The sequence below is a fragment of the Terrapene carolina genome, unplaced genomic scaffold (genome assembly GCF_002925995.2).
Source record: "Terrapene carolina triunguis isolate 2854851 unplaced genomic scaffold, T_m_triunguis-2.0 Scaffold136, whole genome shotgun sequence".
NCBI lineage: Eukaryota > Metazoa > Chordata > Testudines > Emydidae > Terrapene > Terrapene triunguis.
This window is the reverse complement of record NW_020664487.1, coordinates 15,126,721-15,151,333: the sequence shown is the minus strand read 5'-3', so window position 1 is coordinate 15,151,333 and position 24,613 is coordinate 15,126,721. Positions and strand designations below refer to the sequence as shown.

The following is a 24,613-nucleotide window of genomic DNA, read 5'->3' as shown; positions in this document are numbered from 1 at the left end:
AGTCGTCCAGGTACGGGAAGACATGTACATGGTGTCGGCGGAGGAAAGCAGCCACGACCGCCATGCACTTGGTAAAGACGCGGGGGGCTGTGAATTGATAGTGCGTCTTTCCCACCACAAAGCAGAGGAAACACCTGTGAGGCGGGACAACTGAAATGTGAAAGTACGCGTCTTTCATATCGAGGGCGGCATACCAGTCTCCAGGGAAGGGATGATGGTGGCTAAGGAGACCATACGGAACTTCAGGTTGACGATGTACTTGTTGAGCTCCCTGAGGTCCAGAATAGGTCTTAGGCCTCCCTTTGCCTTGGGGACAAGGAAGTAGCGGGAGTAGAAACCCTTGCCCCTGAACTCCTGAGGAACTTCCTCCACTGCCCCCAGGACGAGGAGGGACTGAACCTCCTGGATGAGGAGTTGCTCGTGAGAAGGGTCCCTGAAGAGGGACGGGGAGGGGGGGTGGGAGGGCGGGTAGGAATGGAATTGGATAGAATATCCCATTTGCACCGTGCGGAGGACCCAACGGTCCTAGGTAATATGGGACCAGGCATGGTAGAAACGGGATAGACGGTTTAGAAAGGGATGACTGTCCTGGGTGAGAACTGGTAGTCCGCCCTCTGGCGCACCTTCAAAATGGGCGCTTAGGGCCCAGGGGTGGCTTAGACTGTCCTTGACCTTGTCCAGAGGGGGGGGCGAGACGGCCTACGTCGGGAGTATCTGTTCCTCTGACGAGAAGGGTCCTGCCTCGGTCTCGGAGGGAAAGGACGTTGCTGGGTGGTCTGTGGCCTAAAGGGCTTCCTCTGGGTAACCGGGATATGCATACCCAAGGACTTAATGGTGTTTCTCGTGTCCTTTAAGGTATGCAGGCGGGAGTCAGTCTGATCTACAAACAAGCCCTGGCCATCAAAAGGGAGGGTCCTGGATGGTATGCTGGATCTCAGGCAGGAGGTCGGAGGACTGAAGCCAGGCATTCCGCCGCACAGCGATTCCCGATGCCAGGGTACGCGCAGCCGCGTCTGCCGCATCAAGGGAACCCTGGAGGGAAGTCCTGGCAACCAGCTTACCCTCCTCAGCAATGGCGCCCAGTCCCGTACGGGCCTCTGCTGTGAGAAGATCTTGGAACTTAAGGGCCGCAGACCAAGAATTAAAATTGTACCTGCTGAGGATCGCCAGCTGGTTAGCGATCTGCAGCGAGAGACCCCCAGTGGAATAAACCTCTCTCCCAAAAGGGTCCAGCCGTTTCACGTCCTTTGATTTGGGAGCAGGCCCCTGCTGGCCCTGACTCTCCCTGGCATTTACCGCGTACACCACCAGCGAACATGGGGCGGGGTGGGTAAACAGGTACTCATAACCCCTGGTGGGAACAAAGTACTTCCGTTCCACTCCCTTAGCTGTGGGGGGAATGGAGGCCAGGGTTTGCCAGAGGGTCTTCGCATTGTTTTGTACAGTTTTGTTCACGGGAAGGGCCACCCTGGAGGGTCCTTCTGGGCCTAGAATGTCCACCATGGGGTTCTCGTCCTCCACAACCTCCTCAATTTGGAGGTTCATATTGAGGGCCACGCGCCTCAACAGCTCCTGGAGGACCCTAAAGTCCATAGGGGGTGGTCCAGAGGTGGACGTGCCAGCCACGGCCTCGTCAGGGGAGGATGAGAATGACTCCAGCGGCAGAACAGGTGCGGATGGAACATCCTGATCAGACGTAGGTGGCTCCTCTTTGGCAGCTGGAGTAGCCTCTGTCAGAGGCGCTGAGTCTACAGCTTGATCCGTGTCAGGAGGAGGGCGGCTAAGGGTTGCCTCAGGAGGCCTGTTGGTCGAGCAAGACGGTAGCCGGGCAACTGGGGGAGCGCCCTGGGCTTGATGGTATGCCCAGGGTATCTAAAATTGCCACTGGGGTTGCCAGTGAGTCGCTGGAGGGACCTGACCTAGGCTTCCTGGGCCAGAGTGAGGAATGTCCGAGACCCCAGATGCCCTCTCCGACCTGCCCAAAGGAGATCTAGACCGCAACAGCCAAGGGGGGGCGGTGCGAGAGTGGATCAACGCAGGCACCGAGTATCTTGGCAGGTGCGGGTCACGCGGTGATCGGCGCCGTGAGGCTGATCGTGACCGTGACCGGTGCCATGATGGCGAGCGGTGCCGAGCTGGCGAGCGGTGCCGCGACGTTGAACGGTGCCGCGACGTTGAACGGTGCCAGCGTGGAGAGCAGTGCCGTGATGATGAGCGGTGCCGCAACCGGGAGCAGTGTCGATCTGGAGAGCGGTGCGCTGTGGCGATCGTTGACTCGGAGAGCAGGAACCCGCAGCACGCCGGAGCGAGCGGTGCCGCGAGGTCATAGATCGAGATCTGGACCTCGAGCGGGACCATGAATGCGCAGTTGACAACAACCTCGAGCGTGAGCGGCTCCGAGGTTCGAGACCGCGGGACCAGTGCCGCGACTCATACCGGTGCTGTGAGTCAGACTGAGACCTGTGGCGGTGCCGGGACTCAGAAGGGCGCCGGGACTCCGAGCGGGGTTGAGATGCTGGTCCGGAGGCTGACAGCCGGAACATCGCTGGTTTGCCCTTGGATGGCACCGGGACCCGAATTGGGGCTGGTGTCGGGGCTGGAGGCACCGGAGCCGTCATCTCTATGAGGCCTCTCGCCGCCTCGAAGGTGTCCGGCACGGAAGGAAGAATGATCTCTTCCACTTGCACTGACTCGTGTGGAGGGGTGGTCTGAAGAGACCGAGGAATGGTGACTCAATCGGCGGTCTGCTCAGGGGCTTGCACCGTCGGGCCCGTGACAACCGTCTTGATTCTACGAGAAGATCCTCCCAGAGATTGTTTCTTGGCAGCAACCGGGGAATGGGAGCGGTGCCGAGGTGAATGTTTTTGCGGCCTGGGAGAAAGCCGGTCCCGAGACGAGCGCGGGATCTTCTGCGGTGCTGGAGCCGGTACCGCCGGAGGGGCGCTCCACACCGAGGCGCTTGGGCCCGCGTCTTGAGAGGGCCGGAGGGCCAACTCCATGAGGAGTTGCCTAAAACGGAACTCCCTCTCCTTACGCGTTCGAGGTTTGAACGCTTTACAAATCTTGCACTTATCTGCTTGATGGCCTTCCCCCAGACACCTGAGACAGGAATCGTGGGGGTCGCCCGTGGGCATGGGCCTGCTGCAAGACTTGCAAGGCTTGAAGCCCTGAGACGGCATGGCATGCCCCAGGGCCCCGCAGGGCAGTCGTTGACAAGACCGGCCCCTTAACAGCTAAACTACATTTAACACTATAAAGGAAAGATTAACACCTACTAACTACTAACTATTTACAATGAAGATAAGAGAGAACGCTAGGGATAAGTGGAACACTTGACAAGACAAGAGACCACTGTTCCAACAACCGCCACAGGCGGTAAGAAGGAACTGAAGGGGGGTCGGGCCGGCAGGGGCTTATATACATGGCCATTTCGGCGCCACTCCAGGGGGCTCCCCAGTCGGCCCGACGGGTAGCTGCTAGGGTAAAAGTTTCCGACATCCGTGCACGCGGCGCGCGCACACACCTAACTGGAATTGATATGAGCAATCACTCGAAGAAGAACATGGACCTCTACGAGCAGATTGCTTGGGGGATGCAGGAGAAGGGGGACGAAAGGGACAGCAGCAGCACCAGGTGAAAGCAGGCCAGTGAGGCCAACAGTCAATGTGGGGCTGAGCCGCAGACCTCTCACTTTTACAAAGAGCTACATGCCATCCTCTGAGACCCCACCCCCACCCCCTACAGCACTGTGGCTACCTCTGAGGACCCCGAGCCACAGATCCCTGCTGTGAACAGTGAGGAGGAGGAGGAGGTGGGTGAGGAAGAAGAAGAGGAATATGGGTCAGGCAACCGGTGGGATCCACCTGCACAGCAAGCCAGGACCTGCTTTTGACTCCACTGCCATCCAGCCAGTCCCACCAGTGGTGTACAGGTGAGCCTGATGCAGGGGAAGGAACCTCAGGTAGGTGTGTAGATAACTTTTCCATTACAGGTGTGGAAGCAGAGAAATAACTGACAGGAAGGAACTGCAATGCATGACAGTTCGTTAGCAGGAGTCAGGCTAACTGTAACCCTAATAACGCGAGATTTGTAGAAGCGAGGATTGTGTGAGGCGAGTGGGAAAGAACTGTGTTGCGACCTTGTGTAGATAATGTGTAGAAAATATTGTATGTAGGCTTGAGTCAAAACAAGTGAGAAAAATAAGATATCAAGATGGCCTATGTATAAACAAAATGCAGCTGTTGCTTATTATTGTCTGTAATGAAAGGTATAAAGGTTTGCTGTAATTGTTTACCTGTAGAGAGACCTGCTTAGCTCTCTCCCTCTGCGCAATTGTGAGAGAAAATAAAGTATCTGACTTGCTGTACCCAAACAAAAAGTGAGAACTCTGTTATTCTCCGACACAGGGATGGCACCCCCAAAATGGCAGGACACAGCTGTTGACTTTTCATTACTTTACTCGTGCTAGAAGAGGGAGTGGTACAACCAAGAGAGGTAGAGTTGTTACCTGCTTTTCATTCCCCTCGAGAGTTAGGCCAAGGGGGCCAAGTGGAGCAGCCTGTTTATGTGCACCAGGATGTCTTGTGAATCCTCCATCGAGATCTCGATGAAACTTTCATGGAGATGTCTACAATCCCTTGCTGAAGGTTTCTAGAGAAGGCAGCCTTATTTCTTCCGCTGCGGTGGGACACTTTCCCATGCCAGTCAGTGATAACTTCAGCAGGCACCACTGGAGCGCACAGGTTAACAGCACACGGACCCTGGTGGCGTTGGGATGCTAGCAGCAGCTTTGCTCTCTCTGCCTTTGTTACCCTCAGGAGTGAGAGATCAGCTAAAATCACCCCGCCTGTGGGAAATGGTGCCAGTGCTCAGTGCCACTGCCCTGTGCTACTAGAATGATGCCAGCGACCAATTCCCTCGGCATTTCCCCAAGCCCAATGCGTCATACTCACCAGGTTGGTGCTGTGAGTGGGGCCGTGCACAAGCAATCCCAATCCCAAGCGAGAATATAGAGTTTACAACGTTAGGGGGGGAAGGGGAGTGAGTTCAGCAGCAGCAGTTTCGCTCTCTGTAGTGAATGTGCTGACAATGTACCGCTGTGTGTTGTATCTTCAGCTGCTGCCACTGTGGCCTTCAGGGCTTCCCCCCCACACACCCACAGGACACCTAAGCCAGATGAGGAGAAGAAAGAAGAGGACTCGGGATAACATGTTCCATGAGACCCTGCAAGCCAGCGCTGCGTCGGACCACGAGCACAGGGCCTGGAGGATGAACACTGCGGACAGCCTGGAGAAGGGAAGAGTGGAGAGGAGACAGGCCCAGGAGTCCCAGCAGGAAAAGGAGAGGGAGAGGCACCAGGACATAATGGAGCTTCTCAGACAGCAAACACAGATGCTGCAGACTCTGCTGGACCTGCAGGTTCAACAAGCCTGGGCTCGCCTCCCTCTGCAGCCCATTGCGAACTCAATAGCGGGACCTTCCCATGACCCTCCCCCCAACATTCCATGTGGCATCGGGGTCGCTGTACTACCCCATCCCTCCACCTGGGGGGACACTGAAGACAATCGCAGCTTCACAGACACAGACCTGTGAAGGCCATGGTTGGTGTACGTGTAGCTGAAATGGATGTGCATGTTCTTTCCCCTTCATTAGTTCTGTTCTCTTATTTTTTAAAGTTTTTATTAGGTTTTTAATGTATTTGTTTTAAAATTGCATGGGGGATTTTTGCACTGAATTCTGTTACAGAATAAAATTATTTTGAACATAATTATTTCACAACATATACAACCGAATGCTCAGCTATTCTGAAACCCACCGATTTCCTGTTACTGCATACTGTCACACAACTCAGATTCAGTCCCAATTAAAATTCATAGGTACATTGACAACATTACAACAATCACCACAGGATTCCTACTAGGCCACAAGAGCACACCACTACCACCACCCACTACTCTAGCTCACTATTAAAATGGTCTTTCAAAATCTCGTTGAACCGCATAGCTCCACATTGAGCTCTTCTAATAGCCCTTGTAGCCAGCTGTTCAAACTCAGCAGACAGCCGCTCCACCTCCACCGTCCACCCTGGCAAAAACTTTTCCCTCTTTGCTTCACATATATCATGCAGGACACAGCAGGCAGCTATAACCATTGGGGTATTCTTCTCACTGAGATCCAGTCTTGTGAGTACACAACGCCAGCGGCCCTTCAATGAATCATTCTGTCATTCAACTGTCATTCTGCACCTGCTGAGCAGGGAGTTGAACTGTTCCTTGGTGCTGTCAAGGTGGCCAGTGCACGGCTTCATTGGCCAGGGGAGTAAGGGGGAGGCTGGGTCGCTCAGGATCGTTCGTGGTATTTCAACATTCCCTGTGGTATTCCACCTACCAGGAAAAAGTCCCTGCTTGTAGTTTTCTGAACAGTCCTGTGTTCTTAAAGATGCAAGTGTTCTGCACCTTCCCTGACCGGCCCACATTGATGTCAGTGAAGCATCCCCGGTGATCGACCAATGCTTCCATAACCATAGAAAAGTAGCCCTGTCTGTTGATGTGCTCAGTGGCAAGGTGGGCTAGTGCCAAAATGGGTATATGCGTGTTGTCTATCGCCCCACCATAATTCAGGAACCTCACTGCTGCAAATCCATCAACCATGTCCTGTGCATTGCCTAGAGTCACAGTCCTGCGTAGCAGGAGGTGAATAATGGACCTGCACGCTTGCATCACAACGGCCCTCAGGGTGCATTTCCTGGCTCCAAATTATTCCCGACTGACCAGTAGCGATCTGGTGTTGCAAGTTTCTGCAGTGCAATCACTACTTGCTTCTCCACTGTCACTGCAGCTTTCATTTTGGTGTCCCTGCGATGGAGGGCTGGGGTGAGCTCAGTGCACAGATCCAGAAATTTGGCCTTGTGCATCTGAAAGTTCTGCAGCCACTGCTCTTCATCCCAAACCTGTATTAGAATGCGATACCACCAGTTAGTGCTTGTTTCTTGGTCCTAGAATCGGTGTCCCCGTCTGAAGCCACCACCACCAACCTTGAATTGGTTCTCTGTGTGTCCCACAGCAATCTGTCCTCCATGAAACCGTCATGCTCCCTATTCATTCAGTTCTTCTTGTGGCTCTGCAAATATTTGAGGATCTTGAGCCCAATGCTTGCAATGCTCATGACAATAGTGCAGAGGTAGAGTGAGACTAGACAAGAAATGACTCCTCCGTTATGCTATTTGTATAGTCTTTTCACATATAAAAATAATGTTGTGGCTGGGCACTTGATGTAAATTTCACTGTAGTCATCCATCAGGTTTTGAAGACAGCACAAAAGCTTCATGTCCACAATGTGCACTAATAGCTTGCACAATGCACTTTAGAAGTTAATGAAGCACAAGCACAGCACATCTAAATCCAGTATCTTCCCATTTCCCCAACTCCCTCAATCCTGTTCCAGAAAAAAATTCTCTCTCACACACACACCCTTAGTCTGGAAGCTGCAGTCTTCTAAAACCCGCATCCTGCACATTCCTAGGCACATATGTAACTCAAGTCATGCAAGCAGTATGACTGGCTCCAGTGGGACTCATTTGATAGAATTTATCTATGTGCAGGATCATTTTTGCAATGTGTTTGCAGGACTGGGGCCTATAAGGATAAAAATATAATGGAAATACCAGTGTAACAGCACAAACAGCAACACTATAAATAGAACTTTCATGCTAGAGTGCTTCTTCCACTTGAAAGCAAGTACTTATTTCAAAGAGAGATGCAACTCTGCAATCTTTCTGCACACAGAACCCCCCCTCAAAGCCAATGGAAGCTTCTGCATATGGTGAGTTCTGAGTTCATTCTCATTTCTTTGCAAAAATGCTTTAGAAAGAGGATGGGCAATTCTATACCTTGTTAATAGTGATGATGTTATTTGCAATGACAGCAATCAATCCCACGTCTGTCGGCCTGCAGAACAAATGAGAATGAAAAGGCACAGCTATTAGACAGCAGCCTTGTCACATGTGGAAGGATGAGAGCTTGTTTGAATGAAGCACTTACTTTAATTTGATGATTTGATTGTAAAGCTGGAGAGCATCCTCTGTACGCCCCTGTAATTGCATGATATAGGCCATCTGACCATGAATAATGGCCAACTCAGCCTCAATGTCTTCCTCAGTCACATCCTGAAGGAAAATTCAGACAAAACAAAGTGAAGCTTCCCCCTTCCTGTGTTCCCTGGCTTCAGCGTTTCGCAGAGGACCTGTTCCCTTTTTCCATAGATCTTGGGCAAAACCATCAGTCACAATCCTCACCACTAGAAGAGCAAGTCTTCAAAAGACACGATTACACACATTCACACCTTAAACCAAAAAATAGGGGCAAAAGGCAGAGCTACTTTTAACAATAGAAATTACCCTCCCAACCCACATGTGTGCAGTCTGCTTCCACCCTACAAACACACCAAAGTGTGCTGGATATGAAACAAAAATGGTGGGCCTGCTTCACCACAGCCTCAACACCTCTGCAGTGGGTGTACCACCCATCCCTCTGATGTGGTAGGAGTACACCCACATTGCACTGGTGTAAGGGACTGCAGAAGGGGCAAGGCAGGAGACAGTCCGGCTCCAAGAATTTACATTTCAGCAATAAGCAGAAGGACAGCTCACACCTCAGGAGTGGTATTGTGAACATGAATTTAGGCAGATTGGTGACTCTTGTTGGGTATGACATTGCATAGCAATTTAACAAGTGATCACATGGCTAATCCCTGGGGCACTGCTTTGAAATACTTCGGTGTAAAATGCACATTATTCAGAGTAACAGCAACAACTTACAGAGTCTTCTGAAAGCGACTGGCGGCACAGATCTAGAGAAAATAATTTGAAAGACAAATTTAAAAAGGGTTAATTCTTACCTACAGGAAAGCACAGAACAGGACGATGGCAGGAATGTTTGTTTATATCATGTGCCATTGTGGATACTAAGTGAGGCTTCTACGAAGTTTCACGGGTACTTTTTAATGCAAGGAAGTAAGGAAATGACTGGGTGCGTGTGGGAGAGAGATAAGATCTACAGTGAAATTTTTAAAAAAGTCAAGAATGCAGGAGACATTGCTCCTCCAGAACTCTTTTTGAGTACTCAGGTTTTCACTTGTTTCTCTCCTTCCCCTGTTCATTTTCTTTAAAACTAGTTTATGATCGTTCATGAAATAGCTCTCCCCACCATAACTACTTGTCACTCATATGACCTTACCCAGACTTAAAAGACTGATATAGATTTTGTCCCTCTCCTTTGTGCAGTGCTGCCTCACTAGTTCCTTCTGGTTTTCATCCCCACTTTTATTCCGAGTCCTACTCTTCTCTCTCACCTACTGCTCAGTAAGCAGTTTTGCAGTGTGATAAAAGCAGTGAAGCTCTGTGTTTTCCTAAAGATTACTGTGTCAGCGCCTGGATTAACTAACAGCAGAAAGGACATGCACTAAGAAGAGCCTGCAGTTGGTCTAGCTCCACACAACTGTAACTAAGGGCATCTCTCACACTTACCTCCGGAGTGATTGATCCAGCGGGGGTCCATTTATCGCGTCTAGTGAATACGCAATAAATCAAACGCCGAGCGCTCTCCCGTCGACTCGGGTACTCCACTGGAGCAAGAAGCGTAGGCAGAGTCGACGGGGGAGCATCAGCAGTCGATTTATCGCAGTGAAGACACTGAAGTAGCTGAAGTTGTGTAACTTAGACCGACTTAGCTCTCCCCCTCTCCCCCCATTGTACACCAGGCCTAAGGTCAAGACTGAACTGTGTTATTTATTACCCATGGTATCCGACAGCAAACACATCTGAAGGGTTCCCATTAAGTTCCACAATTAGATCATAAAAAAGCAAAATTACTAAATAGGAATGTACACAACTAGCACTCCTGATTATATTATAGATTAGATATTGAACCAAAAAATTATGTTAGAAGTACATTAAGGTTGCAAAGTCAAGCACTCCAAAGTCAGGAAAGGCCAGAATTAAGGTTGCCTGTGCAAACTTAACTCAGCCCCTTTCCTCAACTGGTTGCACACAGACAGAATCTTCAACAAATTTAGCTGTAAAACTAACAAACCTCTAGTAAGCCTGTGAGAATTGAGATCTTCAGAGCTGTATAGCTTGGGATGACATAAGGCACATCCATGACACCAGGGCAACCCCTTTGCCAAGTACTGAATCCTTGCTCTGTCGCTTGGACATGCTAGAACTTCTCAATGAAACTGCTGTAAGCATTGTTTGTTTGTTTTTTAACATGGGCAAACTAAGGTATTGTTTCTTACACTCCTTCTTGGAAATGGCTGAACTGTTTATACTGAGGTTTTCCAAAAATGCCAGGCCTGAGGCAAGCACCTGGCCTGGAAAACTTCTGAATGACTATAGTCTGGCAAAGTTATAAGCTACCTGTTGGGTAGCTTAACGTATTGATGGCATTGCTGGCTGCACCTATAACATATTTCGTCAGCTTAATAAGAGAAAACATAAGGGAGTTCAAGCTTTTCAGTTTTGCAGCTGTTGATGTTAAACCTAAGGCCTGGAACTTGGTTCCTCTTCGCTACTTTCAACTTCTACTTTAAATGTTTATTCTCCTTCCTACACATATTATTGGACAGACTGAAATATAACAATAAAAAAAACCTGGTCTTTCTGAATGTGAAAAATGGAAGTTAGTACACTCGATAGGGCAATCCCCGACTCAGAATATTACTGCACTCTACAGTCTTCAGTACACTCATAAAACAACGACTAAATAGGGCTTTTAAAACTTCTGCTAATGTGAAGAGATTGCACTGTCAAAATTATAAGCACATACCAAATTGCACTCAGGAATTAAATACCAGTTGGGAGGAAAGACTGAGATGTTATATACAGTTTGCTACTGTAAAATGATGGCAAAACAATAAACTATACATATCTGGAAAGCAAGCTGAGAGCTACAGATTGAAAAGCTATGTACCACATGGGAATTGCAGATAAGAAAACATTTTGATCTACAATAGCTAAAAATTATTGATATAATAAAAGTTATTTAAGGAATGTTAAGTGCTACCAAGTCCCAACCATTCTTGGCAAACATACTATGGAAACTATAATCAAAGAACCCTACAGTTGTCCAATCCCACTTTCAATCCAGAATCAAATCCTTGTTCTCTCTCTAAATGTGTTTACAAAGAATGAGTGACACAGAGATCTATAACCCCCCCCATGTTTTTACCTTCTGCTTTCTGTAGGTTTTTCATTGCCTCGTTCAGCCTGCCTTGCCCAATCAATGCACATGCAGCATTATAACACAGCTCATAGGTAGCTTCTTGGAGACCCAGATCTTCCTGACATGGAGTGAAATGATCGGGTTAAATGCTTGAAAGACAAATTAAATACAGACTAATTTTGGATCAGAATCTAATCAGATTTATTTAAAGCCACTTTTCTAGGATTACTACAGACACAAATCGTAGCTTTTAGCAACATGCCAACTTCTTAGATTAACACACAACAGAAGATGCATTAGGAAATCCACACACGAAGGTGATCTTGAGAGGACATGTGCTGTCTAAAAAGCCACGGCAGGAGTGGTCTTCCCCTTACACTGCAGGACAAAGCCAGGGGGAATCTGCAATGGAGCTACCCAACTCCCAGCTGTAGAGCAGTCCTGTTCTTAGGAATTGGAGAGAATCAGATTAGGCCTCAGGGGAGCTGTCCAGGCTGTTTAAGCAGACAGAGAATTGGCAGAAACTGCAGCCCTGGAGAATTTCAAAGACAAGCTGCAGTCTTAAATATTTAAAAACTTATTTACTGTGCTAACCATTGAGCTTTATACTAGCAATGGCTCTTCCCAGTCACTAGTGCAGATTAGCAATGTTCTACTGGATGTAAATAGGCTTTGTAGGATCAGGAGCTTACATCCATTCACGTTCAGTGGAATCTTGCTAGTTTGCACTGTCTTGGAGACCCACTGTAAATTACCAGAGTGCACAAGTGTGGTAATATGTGCACGAACACTATGACGTATATAGCAAAGTGCCAATTGCAAAAGGCACTTTTGTTAACTGTAGTTTAAATTAAATTATACTTCACAATGTGCTGGGGTATCCAATAGAAAAGAGACGCTGGTAAGCAAGGTGACAGATGACTCATTGGCAATAAACGTCCACATTCCCAAACTAGAAACTTGAAGTATGTCATGCACTTGTGCATTAAGGGACACTGAATGCATGGATAAACCACAAGAGTGACCTCTGTTTGGAGAAACAACTGCCAGCCTCATTAAACACCCAGCAATGAAATCTCTGCCAAGGGGCAGGGAGAGACTACCATTTTCTGTGTGTAGTAGCCAAGTTTTCCTATTTTCTGTTAATGATTTTGGTTCTCGAATGTCTTCTTCCCCCCACTCCCATCTATGAGCCACGCAATTCATCTTCAAAAGTGTTCTAACACGGGCAAGGTTCAGCAGAGAGAGGCTGGAAGGGGGAACAATCTCTCCCACAAGTGCGCGCATGCGCACACACTCACTGGCTCCACTTTCTCCCATGTGCTCTGCGCTGCAACCACTGCAGAAAGGTTGGTTTTCCTTTCTTCTTCATAGTCGTCTTGGGAGTTCCGGATGAGATCCCGATACACAGCTAAGCAGTCGTCATAGTGCTCCAACCTATACAACTGAAAAGAGAGACATTGCCCTGCACATTGGCATCCACAACTAGAGACACCTGAATGGGGGGGAGGGATAGCTCAGTGGTTGGAGCATTGGCCTGCTAAACCCAGGGTTGCGAGTTCAGTCCTTGAGGGGGCCACTTAGGGATCTGGGGCAAAATCAGTACTTGGTCCTGCTAGTGAAGGCAGGGGGCTGGACGCAATGATCTTGCAGTTCTATGAGATAGGTATATCTCCATATATTGTTTTCTTTTTTTTTTTTTTTTTTGAATAAGTGCTGTAAAGTCTAATGCAGAATTTACTTGGGAAAATAGAGTTGATTATGGTCTCTGCCAGCCTCTTCATGGCAGTCTTTCGCACCTCTCTAGGGAGCAAATTAAATGACCACCTTTCAAGCATTGTTTACAGCAAATAACTGTTTCTTCCACATGTTGGGATCATTCTAATCAACTGTGGAAACAAAAGGAGGAGGAAAAGCCTTTTCTCTTCCTCTTTTCAATCCTGATGCTCCAAGGAAGCCCATCCTTGCTCGCTTCACACACAGCTGCTCCTGATGTCACAGAGCTATATGCATGAAGCATGTGCAGAACTAGATCCTAAACCAAGAGCTGACCTGGCTCACAGAGTGGAAAGTAAAGCACTCTCCTCGGGACCATCCACTTCCCTGGCTGATGGAAATCAAGCAAATCACTTCATTCTAGCCCTGGGGAGAAGGAAAGTGGCCAACTGTATGGCTGCACAGGCACATTTTGGTTTGGTGGCTTCCAGCAAACTACCCCACTTTCCAGAATAGAGTAATGTGATTCATTAGAAGCTGAAATGGATGGAAGTGGGGGAAGATTAATGAGCCAACAAGTGAAAGGATGGCGCTATCTGCCCAAACTGACAGTTTGGGAGACCCCAGCTAACTAGAAGAGAGGGTGAAATCCTAGGCCCCACTGAAGTCAGTGGGAATTTTGTCACTGATTTCACCAGGGTTTTCACCCAGAACATAACCGTTTATTAAGTCACAGCTGAGGGGGAGAAAAGTTTCTCTCTGATTTTTTCCACCCTCACAAAGCAGAGGGCTCTTGAATGATAGACACAGAGTTTCCAAAGCAGTAATTACCACTTGTCCATGCAGCTCCTTCAGTTTGTCTGTCTGCTGGCTGGCACTCTGAATGGTCTTCAGGGCATTTTCAATTCTGTTCAACCTGTACTCACAGTACGCCTTCTCAAAGGTGATAGAGTCACTGCGAAAACAAGGCAGAGATTGACATCAGGTGCATCACCACAGCACTCATTCTACAACATTTGCCTCCCAGGAGAGCCATGAAGCCTTATTTAAGCATCTATAATTACTCTTATAAGATTACCATGTTGTTAAAGGCAGAACAGCATGTGTTGGCACCAGGCTATTGAATTATTTCTCTATTGAGCAGTGACAGTACCTAAAACATGTTTTCTTAGAAAGGAGGGGAATACAAAAGCCCTATCCCAAAGAAGAATCTAAATTAGCTAAACCAATTCAGACTCCTCAGTACCCTAGATCACCACTTCATGGTGGCAAAATCTCCAGGATGTGCAGATTGCCTGTTTATTTTTTGTATAGCATACTTTTCTAAGGTAGAACAATGAAAAGATTCACTGAATAATCAATGAAGGAAAAGAGGATTGATCGCTGCTGCATGCAGAAAGGTGTATCACTGCAACCCAAAGATACAGATATTCAGTTCTTGCAGACAGAGCAAACGTGATGACACAATCTCTCCTAAACTATAAAATGCCAAATCTGATGCTAAGCAGTGAAAGCTGTCGAGAAACATCACAATTACAAGGGAGAACCAATGGCAAAACTGTTAGGATTCTCTGCACCTCGAGGTCTTTAAGCCACGATTTGAGGACTTCAATAACTCAGGCATAGGTTAGGGGTTTGATACAGGAGTGGGTGGTTGAGATTCTGTGGCCTGCGTTGTGCAGGAGGTCAGACTAGATGATCATAATGGTCCCTTCTGACCTTAAAGTCTATGAGTCTATGAGGTTGAATCAGACCTAAAAGGGCACTGTTGACACCAGCAAGCCTTAATATACACTGACTGGGTAGTTTTTATTTAAAAGGAGTCCAGTATATATTTCCCCAGCGAATTATTGATCAGGTTGAGTGAAAACAAAAAGAAGGGACCAACAACTTACTGTGACTTTAGCACAGATGCTGTGAGAGAGGTTTGTCCATGTTCATGTTTTATTTAAATGTTTTCTGCACTCTAAACATTTCTGGGGAAATACAAGGATGGAATAGTAATAAAAAGATTAAAACATGATCCTGGTCATGATAGCCCAAACGAATTAATCAGAACGGATGTATCAATTGTGACAAAGAGAACTTTCTTTGCTCTGGAGAATACACAATTCAGTGGTTGAGCAAAAAGCTTCAGTTTCATAAAAACAGCCATACTGGGTCAGACCTATGGTCCATCTAGCTCAGTATCCTGTCTCCAACAGTGACCAGAGCTTCAACGGGAGCGTATAGAACAGGGAAATTGGGAGACATACACCTGTCTTCCACTCCCGACTTCTATGCAGCGTCGTTGTAGCAGTGTCAGTCCCAGGATATTAGATGTCAAATATCCTGAAACTGACACAGCTACAACTACACTGCATACAACAATGGAAGATATTGAAGTTAGCCGCCTGAAACAGAAACACCTCAACATGAAGAACAAGGAAGCAAAACTTAACAGCAACATCTATTTCCTGAGCAAATGCAAGAAACAAAACATCATCCCCAGAGGTCTTGCCATCTATAACCCTCTGACCACTACATGCATCTCTACTCTAGAAGTACAGGGTCACCCTGAGGATGGGGCTGCATCCCTAACCATCTTGGCTAATGGCCATTGATGGATCTACCCTCCATGAACTTCTCTATTTTTGAAGCCAGTTATACTTTTGGCCATCATAGCATCCCATTGCTATGAGTTCCACAGGTTAGTTGTGCGTTGTGTGAAGAAGTATTTCCTTTTGTTTGTTTTCAACCTGCTGCCTATTAATTTCATTGGGTGACCCCCTGGTTTTTGTATTGTGGGTAACGGTAAATGACACTTCTCTATTCACTTTTTCCACACCATTCATGATTTTATAGACCTCTAGCATATCCCCACTTGGTCATCTCTTTTCTAAGATGAACAGCCCTAATCTTTTTAGTCTCTCCTCATATGGAAGCTGTTCCATACCCTGGATCATCTTTGTTGCCCTTCTTTGAACCTTTTCCAGTTCCACTATATCCTTTTTGAGATGGGGCACTCAAAACTGGACACAGTATTCAAGATGTGGGTGCACCATAGATTTATAAAGTGGCATTATGATATTTTGTGTCTTATTTTCTATTCCTTTTATAATAATTCCTAATGTACTGCTAGGCTTTTTCACCACTGTTGCGAACTGAGCTTAAGTGTTCACAGAACCATCGACAATGATTCCAAGAGCTCTTTTTTGAGTGGGAACAGTTAATTTAGATCCACTCGTTATATGTGTCTCCTTGGGATTATTTTTTTAAAATGTGCATTACTTGCACTTATCAATGAATTTCATCTGCCATTTTGAAACCCAGTCACCCAGTTTTGTGAGATCCCTTTGTAATTCTTCACAGTCTTCTTGGGATTTAAATATCTTGAATCATTTTGTATCATCCGCAAACTTTGCCACCTCACAGTTCACCCCTTTTCCCAGCTCATTAATGAATATATTGAACAGCACATGTCCTGGTACAGTTCCTTGGGGAACCCGGCTGTTCATCTCTCTCTGTAGTGAAGACTGACCATTTAGTCCTACCCTTTGTTTCCTATCTTTTAACCAGTTACTAATCCATGAGGACGACCTTCTCTCTTATCCCATGACTGCTTACTTTGCTTAAGAGCCTTTGGTAAGGGAACTTGTCAAATCAGTGTTACATTAGCTACCGTCCAATCATCTGATACAGAGGTTTGTTTCATCAATAGATTATATACTACAGTTAGTAGTTCTGCAATTTCACATTTGAGTTCCTTCAGAACTCTTGAATGAATACCATCTGGTCTCGGTGACTTACCACCATTTAATTTATCAATTTGTTCTAAAACTTCTTCTACTGACACACGAATGCAGGACATAACTTCAGATTTGGTGCCCCAAAAGAACAGTTCTGATGTGCTGACCTTCGGACTATCAAGAACGGACTCTGTGTGTCTGGGTTCCAGGACTAGCTGCTCCAAGAAGCAGGTGCTTACGGAGTCTAGAAATGTTGTCTCTGCATCATGAGGTAACATTTACTCTGTCAATAGGAGGATAGTTGAAATCCCCTATTATTACTATTGCGCCTTCTGCTTTTGAAGTCTCTCTGACTTCCTCAGCATTTCACGGTCAGGTGGTCAGGAGTATATTCCTACTGCTAGACCAGACGTGGGCAAACTACAGCCCGCAGGCCACATCCGGCCCACGGGACTGTCCTGCCCAGCCCCTCAGCTCCCGGCCGGGGAGCCTAGTCCCCAGCCCCTCCCCCGCGGTCCCTCCTCCCCTGCAGCCACACCGCTGCGCGGGACACGCTCTGACCCACCACTCCTGCTGGGCAGCGTGGGGAGTGCAGCTGACTCTGGCTGGGTGTCGCGGCTGCGAGCTCCTGCTGCTGGTAAGGGGGTGGGAAGGCTGGGTAAGGGAGCGGGGACAGAGGTTCGGGGGGGGGGGGCGGTCAGGGGATGGGGAACAGGGAGGGTTGGGAGTGGGAGTCCCGGGGGGCCTGTCAGGGGGCGGGGATGTGGATAGGGGTCAGGAGGGCAGTCAGAGGACAGGGAGCAAGGGGGGTTAGATAAGGGGGTGGGATCAGGAGGGGGTGACCAGGGATGAGGACCAGAGGGCAGTTGGATAGGGGGTCGGAGTCCTGGAGGGGGGAAGAGGGGCTGTGGATAGGGGTCGGGGCAGTCAGGGACAGGGAGCAGTGGGGTTGGATAGGGGGTGGGGGTCCCGGGAGGGGGCGGTCAGGGGACAAGGAGCAGGGGGGGTTGGATGGGTTGGAGGTTCTGAGGGGGGCAGGAAGTTTGAGGGGGCGAATGGGGGCGGGGGGCCAGGCTGTTTGGGGAGGCACAGCCTTCCCTACCCGGCCCTCCATACAGTTGCGCAACCCTTATGTGGCCCTCGGGCCAAAAAGTTTGCCCACCCCTGTGCTAGACACTTTTTATTCAAACATGGAATTTCTATCCACAGAGATTTAAGAAAAAGAAAAAGAAAAGATTTTTGCTGTACTTGACTCTAGACTTTTTTTCACATGTAGTGCCACCCATCCACCAGCACAACCTACTCTGCATTCCTATATATTTTGTACCCTGGTGCTACTGGGTCCCACTGTTGTCATTACACCAAGTTTCCATTATGCCTGTTATATCAATAGCCTCATCTATTGACAGGCATTCTAGCTCACTGATCTTAGTATTTAGACTCCTTGCATTTGTATATAAGCACTTATACATTTTGTCTTCACATGTTATTTTTAAATGGGATTCTATTTCATTTAACTGTTTCTCACTAGTTCCTACCTGTACTTTCCCAATTTCTTACCTATCCTCTTTACTAGGATATAGATTTCTCCCTCATCATTCCTAAGGTATGACTCTGCCCAAACTGTGTGCTCCTCTGCACCTGTTGGCTTTCTCTTAGCCCTTAGTTTAAAAAATCCTCATATTTAATTTATATGCCAGCAGTCTGGTTCCATTTTGGTGTAGGTGGAGCCCATCCTTCCTGTATAGGCCACTCCTTCGCAAAAGGTTCCCCAGTTTCTAATAAACCTAAACCCGTCCTCTCTACACCTTTGTCTCATCTGCACATTGAGACCTTGCAGTTCTGCTTGTCTGCCTGGCCTTGCGCGTGAAACTAGAAGCATTTCAGAGGATGCTACCATGGAGAACCTGGACTTTAATCTCTTACCTAGCAGCCTACATTTGGCCTCTTTTCTACCTTTCTCTATGTCTTTGGTACCTACATGTACCACAACCACCAACTCCTTCCCAGCATATCTATAAGGCTATCTACATGTCTCATGCGATCCACTACCATCACACCTGACAGGTAATTTCCCATTGAGGTTCTCCCAGTCCTCACAAGTACATACACACATTATATATATATATATACACTTTTTTTACACAAGCTGAATGAAAGTTGCTTTGCTATTTGATTTATAAGTGTTCGAAGAGGCAAGGAATTAAGCCTAAAATCTAGATTGATTTCTTTACATTCACATTAGTGGTTATAAATAAGGAATATGAGAAAATACTTTGAGAGTCTACGCTGGTACTACAACAATAATCAGTTCTACATCCTTTCCCTCCATGCATACTTCTTGCTTTCTCATAGGGAAGTGATTCTGACAGTATAGATATTAGTTTTGCTAATAGAGAGTTCTTATATAGCAGTTTTCATCTTAAGCCACTGCACAGTCACTAGGCCGCAAACAGCCCTGTGAGGCAGGAAGGTAACATTTATCATTGCCATTTCACAGATGGGAAAATGGAGATAAGGAGAGATATGGGCCACAGTCTTGGGAACACTTATGCACATTCTGAACTTTATTCATCTGAGCAGTTCCACTGTCTTCAACAGGAGTGCTTATGAGAGTAAGGGCATGTCTATACTACAATCTTAAGTCGACCTGTGTTAGGTTGACTTACAGCCACCACAATAATTACTGCTGTGGCTGATGTTCACACTACCTTGTGTCAGTGGTGCGCATCCTCACCAGGAGTGCTCCCATTGACTGAAGAGGGGCAGTATGGAGGGCTGAGAGCCTGGGCGCTCAGCTCCACACAGCTCCCCACTGGAAACACAGCTGCCCCCCAAGGCTTCTTGCCTCCATGCTCCCAGTCAGGAGTGGGGGGAAAGTCACGCAAGGCTTCTCACCTCTGGCAAGTAGATCGGCTGCTGTAGTCCCGGTGGGGAGCTGGGATCCTGGGGGGTAGCAGGGCTCCCAGAGGGGAACAGGGAGCTCAGGTGGCAGCCCAGCTTGGAGCAGAGACCTGGCAGCAGCCCAGTGGGGGAGCCGGGAGCCAGCTTTCTTGTCAATTTCAAAGCTCCGCTAGATGACAGCCAACAGCAGATATAAGGAACGCAGTGTCTACACAGATGTTACGTCGCCATAACTACACCTTTCATGGAGGTGGAGTTGTGTCAGCGTAGTAGGGCACTTACATTGGCAGGAGCAAGGCTGTGGTGCGTACACTGACATAGTTAGGTTGACATAAGCTCCCTTATGTTGACCTAACTGTGTAGTGTAGACCAAGCCTAAAGTTAAGCATGTGAAACACTGAAAACTTCAGCAACAGCCATTGTCCACCAGCACCACCCTCCTACCTAGACTAGCAGCTTCCTGGGGCTTGTACTTTTTTCCTTTGCAGGAGCCTCTGGGGCTACCACTCACCTGGTTAACACTTTGGTGTGGGTGTGGATTACACTTAGGGCTTCCTTGAAGCTTCCATTCTGAATGAGACACACCACTTTGCAGTGAAGGGCAGTCACATCATCCTTGTTGAGCTGCAACACTTGGGGAAGCAAAGAGAGTTATCACAATCTCGAACTCCATTCCTACTTCCCATTAAAAACAGAGTCCATCAAATTAAAATCCAGACAACGTCTCAGACTTTGTCTAGACTAGAAAGTTGAACTGCTTTAACAATCCCAGTGAGGCAGAAGTGACCAAAACCCCCTGGAGTGGATGCAAGTATAGTGGTATAAAAGTGCTTATACTGGTATAGCTCATTCTGGTTTAGGGAGCAAAAGCTATACCAGTATAAAATACTTTTATACTGGTAAAACTGCCTCCACAGGAGGGTTTATACCAGTATTGCAGGTAAAAATAAATACATAAATTACCTAATTAATTGCCAGTTATACTGGTAGAATTTTTTTTAGCATAGACCAAGCCTTGATGTCAGCTAAATGTGAAAGTGTCCGAGGGCTAGACAGCACCAGGGTTACTGCACTCGCACGTCACTCTGCAGACCAGAGGTCAAAGCCTGACTAGTAGGTTCTCGAGAACTGGGCATCATCAATTCTGCAATCCCTACTCAGGAACAAAAGGGCAAGCGCACTGAGAAAAAGCAGAGCAAGTCCAGATCAACAAGAGGATTAATTTCAGGACTCAGAGATTTGCTACCAGGGAAAGACAGTAGGGAAAAATTTGGAACATAGTTTGTATTTTTGTCATACATTAATTGTTGACAGTTAGACTACTGAGAAAAAAACAAACAGATCCACTCCTTCCCCCCAAAACATGTCAAAGAGAAAAGTACCTGCTCTTTCCCTATACCACCCTCGGTTTGGTATCTAAAGTGGTGTAGTCTGAGGCCTGGTTTACACTATGAGTTTAGGTCGAATTTAGCAGCATTAAATCGAATTAACCTTGCACCCGTCCACACAACGAAGCCATTTACTTCGACATAAAGGGCTCTTAAAATAGATTTCTGTACTCCTCCCCGACGAGGGGAGTAGTGCTGAAATCGACATTGCCGTTTCAAATTAGGGTTAGTGTGGACGCAATTCGATGGTATTGGCCTCCGGGAGCTATCCCACAGTGCACCATTGTGACCGCTCTGGACAGCAATCTGAACTCTGATGCACTGGCCAGGTAGACAAGAAAAGCCCCGCGAACTTTTGAATTTCATTTCCTGTTTGCCCAGCGTGGAGAGCACAGGTGACCACACAGAGCTCATCAGCACAGGTAACCATGCAGTCCGAGAATCGAAAAAGAGCACCAGCATGGATCGTATGGGAGGTACTGGATCTGATCTCTGTATGGGGAGAGGATTCCGTGCTAGCAGAACTACGTTCCAAAAGACAAAATGCCAAAACATTTGAAAAAATCTCCAAGGGCATGATGGAGAGAGGCCAACAATAGGGACTCATATCAGTGCCACGTGAAAGTTAAGGAGCTCAGACAAGCGTACCAGAAAACCAAAGAAGCAAACGGAAGGTCCGGGGCAGAGCCGCAGACATGCCGCTTCTACGCTGAGCTGCATGCAATTCTAGGGGGGGCCGCCACCAATACCCCACCACGACTGCAGATTCCGAGGAGGGAGTACTCTCAGCCATGCCTGAGGATTCTGCAGACGGGGAAGATGAGGAGGAGGAGGAGGACGACGAGCTTGCGGAGAGCACACAGCACTCCGTTCTCTTTTTCTCAGCCTGACTGAAGTACCCTCCCAAACCCTCCCAAGGCGGTATCCCAGACAATGAAGCCATGGAAGGGACCTCTGGTGAGTGTACCTTTGTAAATATAAAACATGGTTTAAAAGCAAGCGTTTTTTAATGATTAATTTGCCCTGAGGACTTGGGATGCATTCGCGGCCAGTACAGCTACTGGAAAAGTCTGTTAACATGTCTGGGGATGGAGCGGAAATCCTCCAGGGACATCTCCATGAAGCTCTCCTGGAGGTACTCCAAAAGCCTTTGCAGGTTTCTGGGCAGTGCAGCCTTATTCCGTCCTCCATGGTAGGACACTTTACCACGCCATGCTAGTAGCAAGTAATCTGGTATCATTGCATGACAAAGCCTGGCAGTGTATGGTCCTAGTGTTTGCTGGCATTCAAGCAACATCCGTTCTTTATCTCGCTGTGTTATCCTCAGGAGAGTGATATCACTCATGGTACCCTGGTTGAAATACAGAAATTTAATGAAGGGGACAGAGGTGGCCGTTCCTACTGGGCTGTTTGCCTGTGGCTGAAAAGAAATCCTTCCCTGCAGTTAGCCAAGTGGTGCGGGGTGGGGGTGGGGGGGGGCCATTGGCGCTGAGCTTTTCGAGTTTGGCTAGCAGGGATCTTCCCTGATACCAGCCATGTGGTGGGGGGAGGGGTAAAGCGATCATCCCAGAGAATTGGATGCGGGGGGGTGGGGGGGTTAGTTTGGTTTCTGCTGCTGCATGTTAACACGAAAACCGCAGCACTCAACGGGCTTTGCTTGGTATGGGAAAGGAGGGTACTGCTTTTATGAAGGTTGCAGAAGCCGAAAGACAATGGCTTACCATGGCCGCATGCAAGCCGAATTCTGTTGCCCGGCCCTGCGTCTGTGATCTCTAACACCAAAGCCGCAGGCACTCAATATTAAGATGCAAAATGCGACCTTGTACCGAAATCACATGTGCTATGTAATGTGAATAATGTTGTTCACCATGAAAGAGTATAAGCATTGTTCTGTAAAATGTATCTTTTTAAATACTTTTCTCCCTTTTTTCCCCTCCCGCAGCTGCAAATTTTTCAAGCCTTCCTCCTCTGTCCCGAAGGCTATCTCAGATAAGGCGGCGAAAAAACCGCACACAAGACAACATGTTCTCAGAGATCATGCAGTCGACCTGTGATGAAAGAGCTCATTTGAATGAGTGGAAGGACATGGTATCAAAGTACAGGAAAGCTGCCAATGAACGTGAGGACAGGAGGGACCAACGTGAAGACAGGAGGGACGCTCAAGATGAGAGGTGGTGGCAGGAGGATCAGAGGAGGCAGGATGCAATGCTGGGGCTGCTGCATGCATCTGGTGGAGCTTCAGGAACTGCGGCAGGGTCACAGAGTGCCACTGCAGCCCCTGTGTAACCGCCCTCCCCAAGTTCGATAGCCTCCTTACCCAGACGTCCAAGAACGCGGGGTGGGTTGGGGAGGAGGCTCCGTGCACCCTGCCACTCCACCCCAGTGGACAGCCCAAGCAAAAGGCTGTCATTATTTTGAATTTTTGAAGTGGCCTTTTCCTTCCCTCCTCCCCAACCCCACCCGGGCTACCTTGTCAGTTCTCTCCCTATGTTTATAATCAATTAATAAAGAATACATAATTTTTAAACAATAGTGACTATTTCCTTTGAAAGCAAGCTGTGATCGAAGGGGGGAGAGTGAGTTGCTTACAGGGAATGAGTCAATCAAGGGGGCGGGTTTTCATCCAGGAGAAACAAACAGAACTTTCACATCATAGCCTGGCCAGTCATGAAACTGGTTTTCAAAGCTTCTCTGATGCGCAGCACTTCCTGGTGTGCTCTTCTAATCGCCCTGGTGTCTGACTGCGCGTAATCAGATTTGCCTCAACCTCCCACCCCGCCATAAAGGTCTCCCCTTTACTCTCACAGAGATTGTGGAGCATACAGCAAACAGCAATAACAATAGGAATATTGGTTTGGCTGAGGTCTGAGCGAGTCAGTAAAGTGCGCCAGCGACCCTTTAAACGTCCAAATGCACATTCTACCACCATTCTGCACTTGCTCAGCCTGTAGTTGAACAGCTCCTGACTACTGTCCAGGCTGCCTGTGTATGGCTTCATGAGCCATGGCATTAAGGGGTAGGCTGGGTCCCCAAGGATAACTATAGGCATTTCAACATCCCCAACGGTTATTTTCTGGTCTGGGAAGTAAATCCCTTGCTGCAGCCGTTTAAACAGATTAGTGTTCCTGAAGACGCGAGCGTCATGAACCCTTCCCGGCCATCCCACATTGATGTTGGTGAAACGTCCCTTGTGATCCACCAGTGCTTGCAGCACCATTGAAAAGTACCCCTTGCGGTTTATGTACTGGCTGCCCTGGTGCTCCGGTGCCAAGATAGGGATATGTGTTCCATCTATCGCCCCACCACAGTTAGGGAATCCCATTGCAGCAAAGCCATCCACTATGACCTGCACATTTCCCAGAGTCACTACTCTTAATACCGTGTTTCCCCGAAAATAAGACAGTGTCTTATATTAATTTTTGCTCTCAAAGATGCGCTAGGTCTTATTTTCAGGGGAGGTCTTATTTTTCCTGGAGCTTCGGGGCCTTATATTCCGGGGTGGCCTTATTATCGGGGAGGTCTTATTTTCGGGGGATGTCTTATATTACAGCGAGAGGCAAAACTGGAAGTAGGTCTTATTTTCGGGGGATGTCTTATTTTCGGGGAAACAGGGTAGTAGCAGCTCAGTGATTGCTTTGGCTACTTGCATCACAGCAGC

At 47.8% G+C, this 24,613-nt stretch overlaps 1 protein-coding gene across 1 annotated transcript in view; it reads right to left on the bottom strand.

Moving 5' to 3' along the window:
- The window catches only part of SRP72 (signal recognition particle 72), a 46,300-nt gene that overhangs the window by 15,589 nt on the left and 6,098 nt on the right, over nt 1-24,613 (bottom strand). Inside the window, exons 2-8 of the mRNA XM_026653343.2 lie at nt 20,079-20,199; nt 13,767-13,890; nt 12,521-12,664; nt 11,226-11,337; nt 8,816-8,847; nt 8,040-8,164; nt 7,889-7,946 (exon numbers count right to left, since the gene is read on the bottom strand). Coding sequence (XP_026509128.1) covers nt 7,889-7,946; nt 8,040-8,164; nt 8,816-8,847; nt 11,226-11,337; nt 12,521-12,664; nt 13,767-13,890; nt 20,079-20,199 — 716 coding nt within the window. The remainder of the gene's footprint in view (nt 1-7,888; nt 7,947-8,039; nt 8,165-8,815; nt 8,848-11,225; nt 11,338-12,520; nt 12,665-13,766; nt 13,891-20,078; nt 20,200-24,613) is intronic.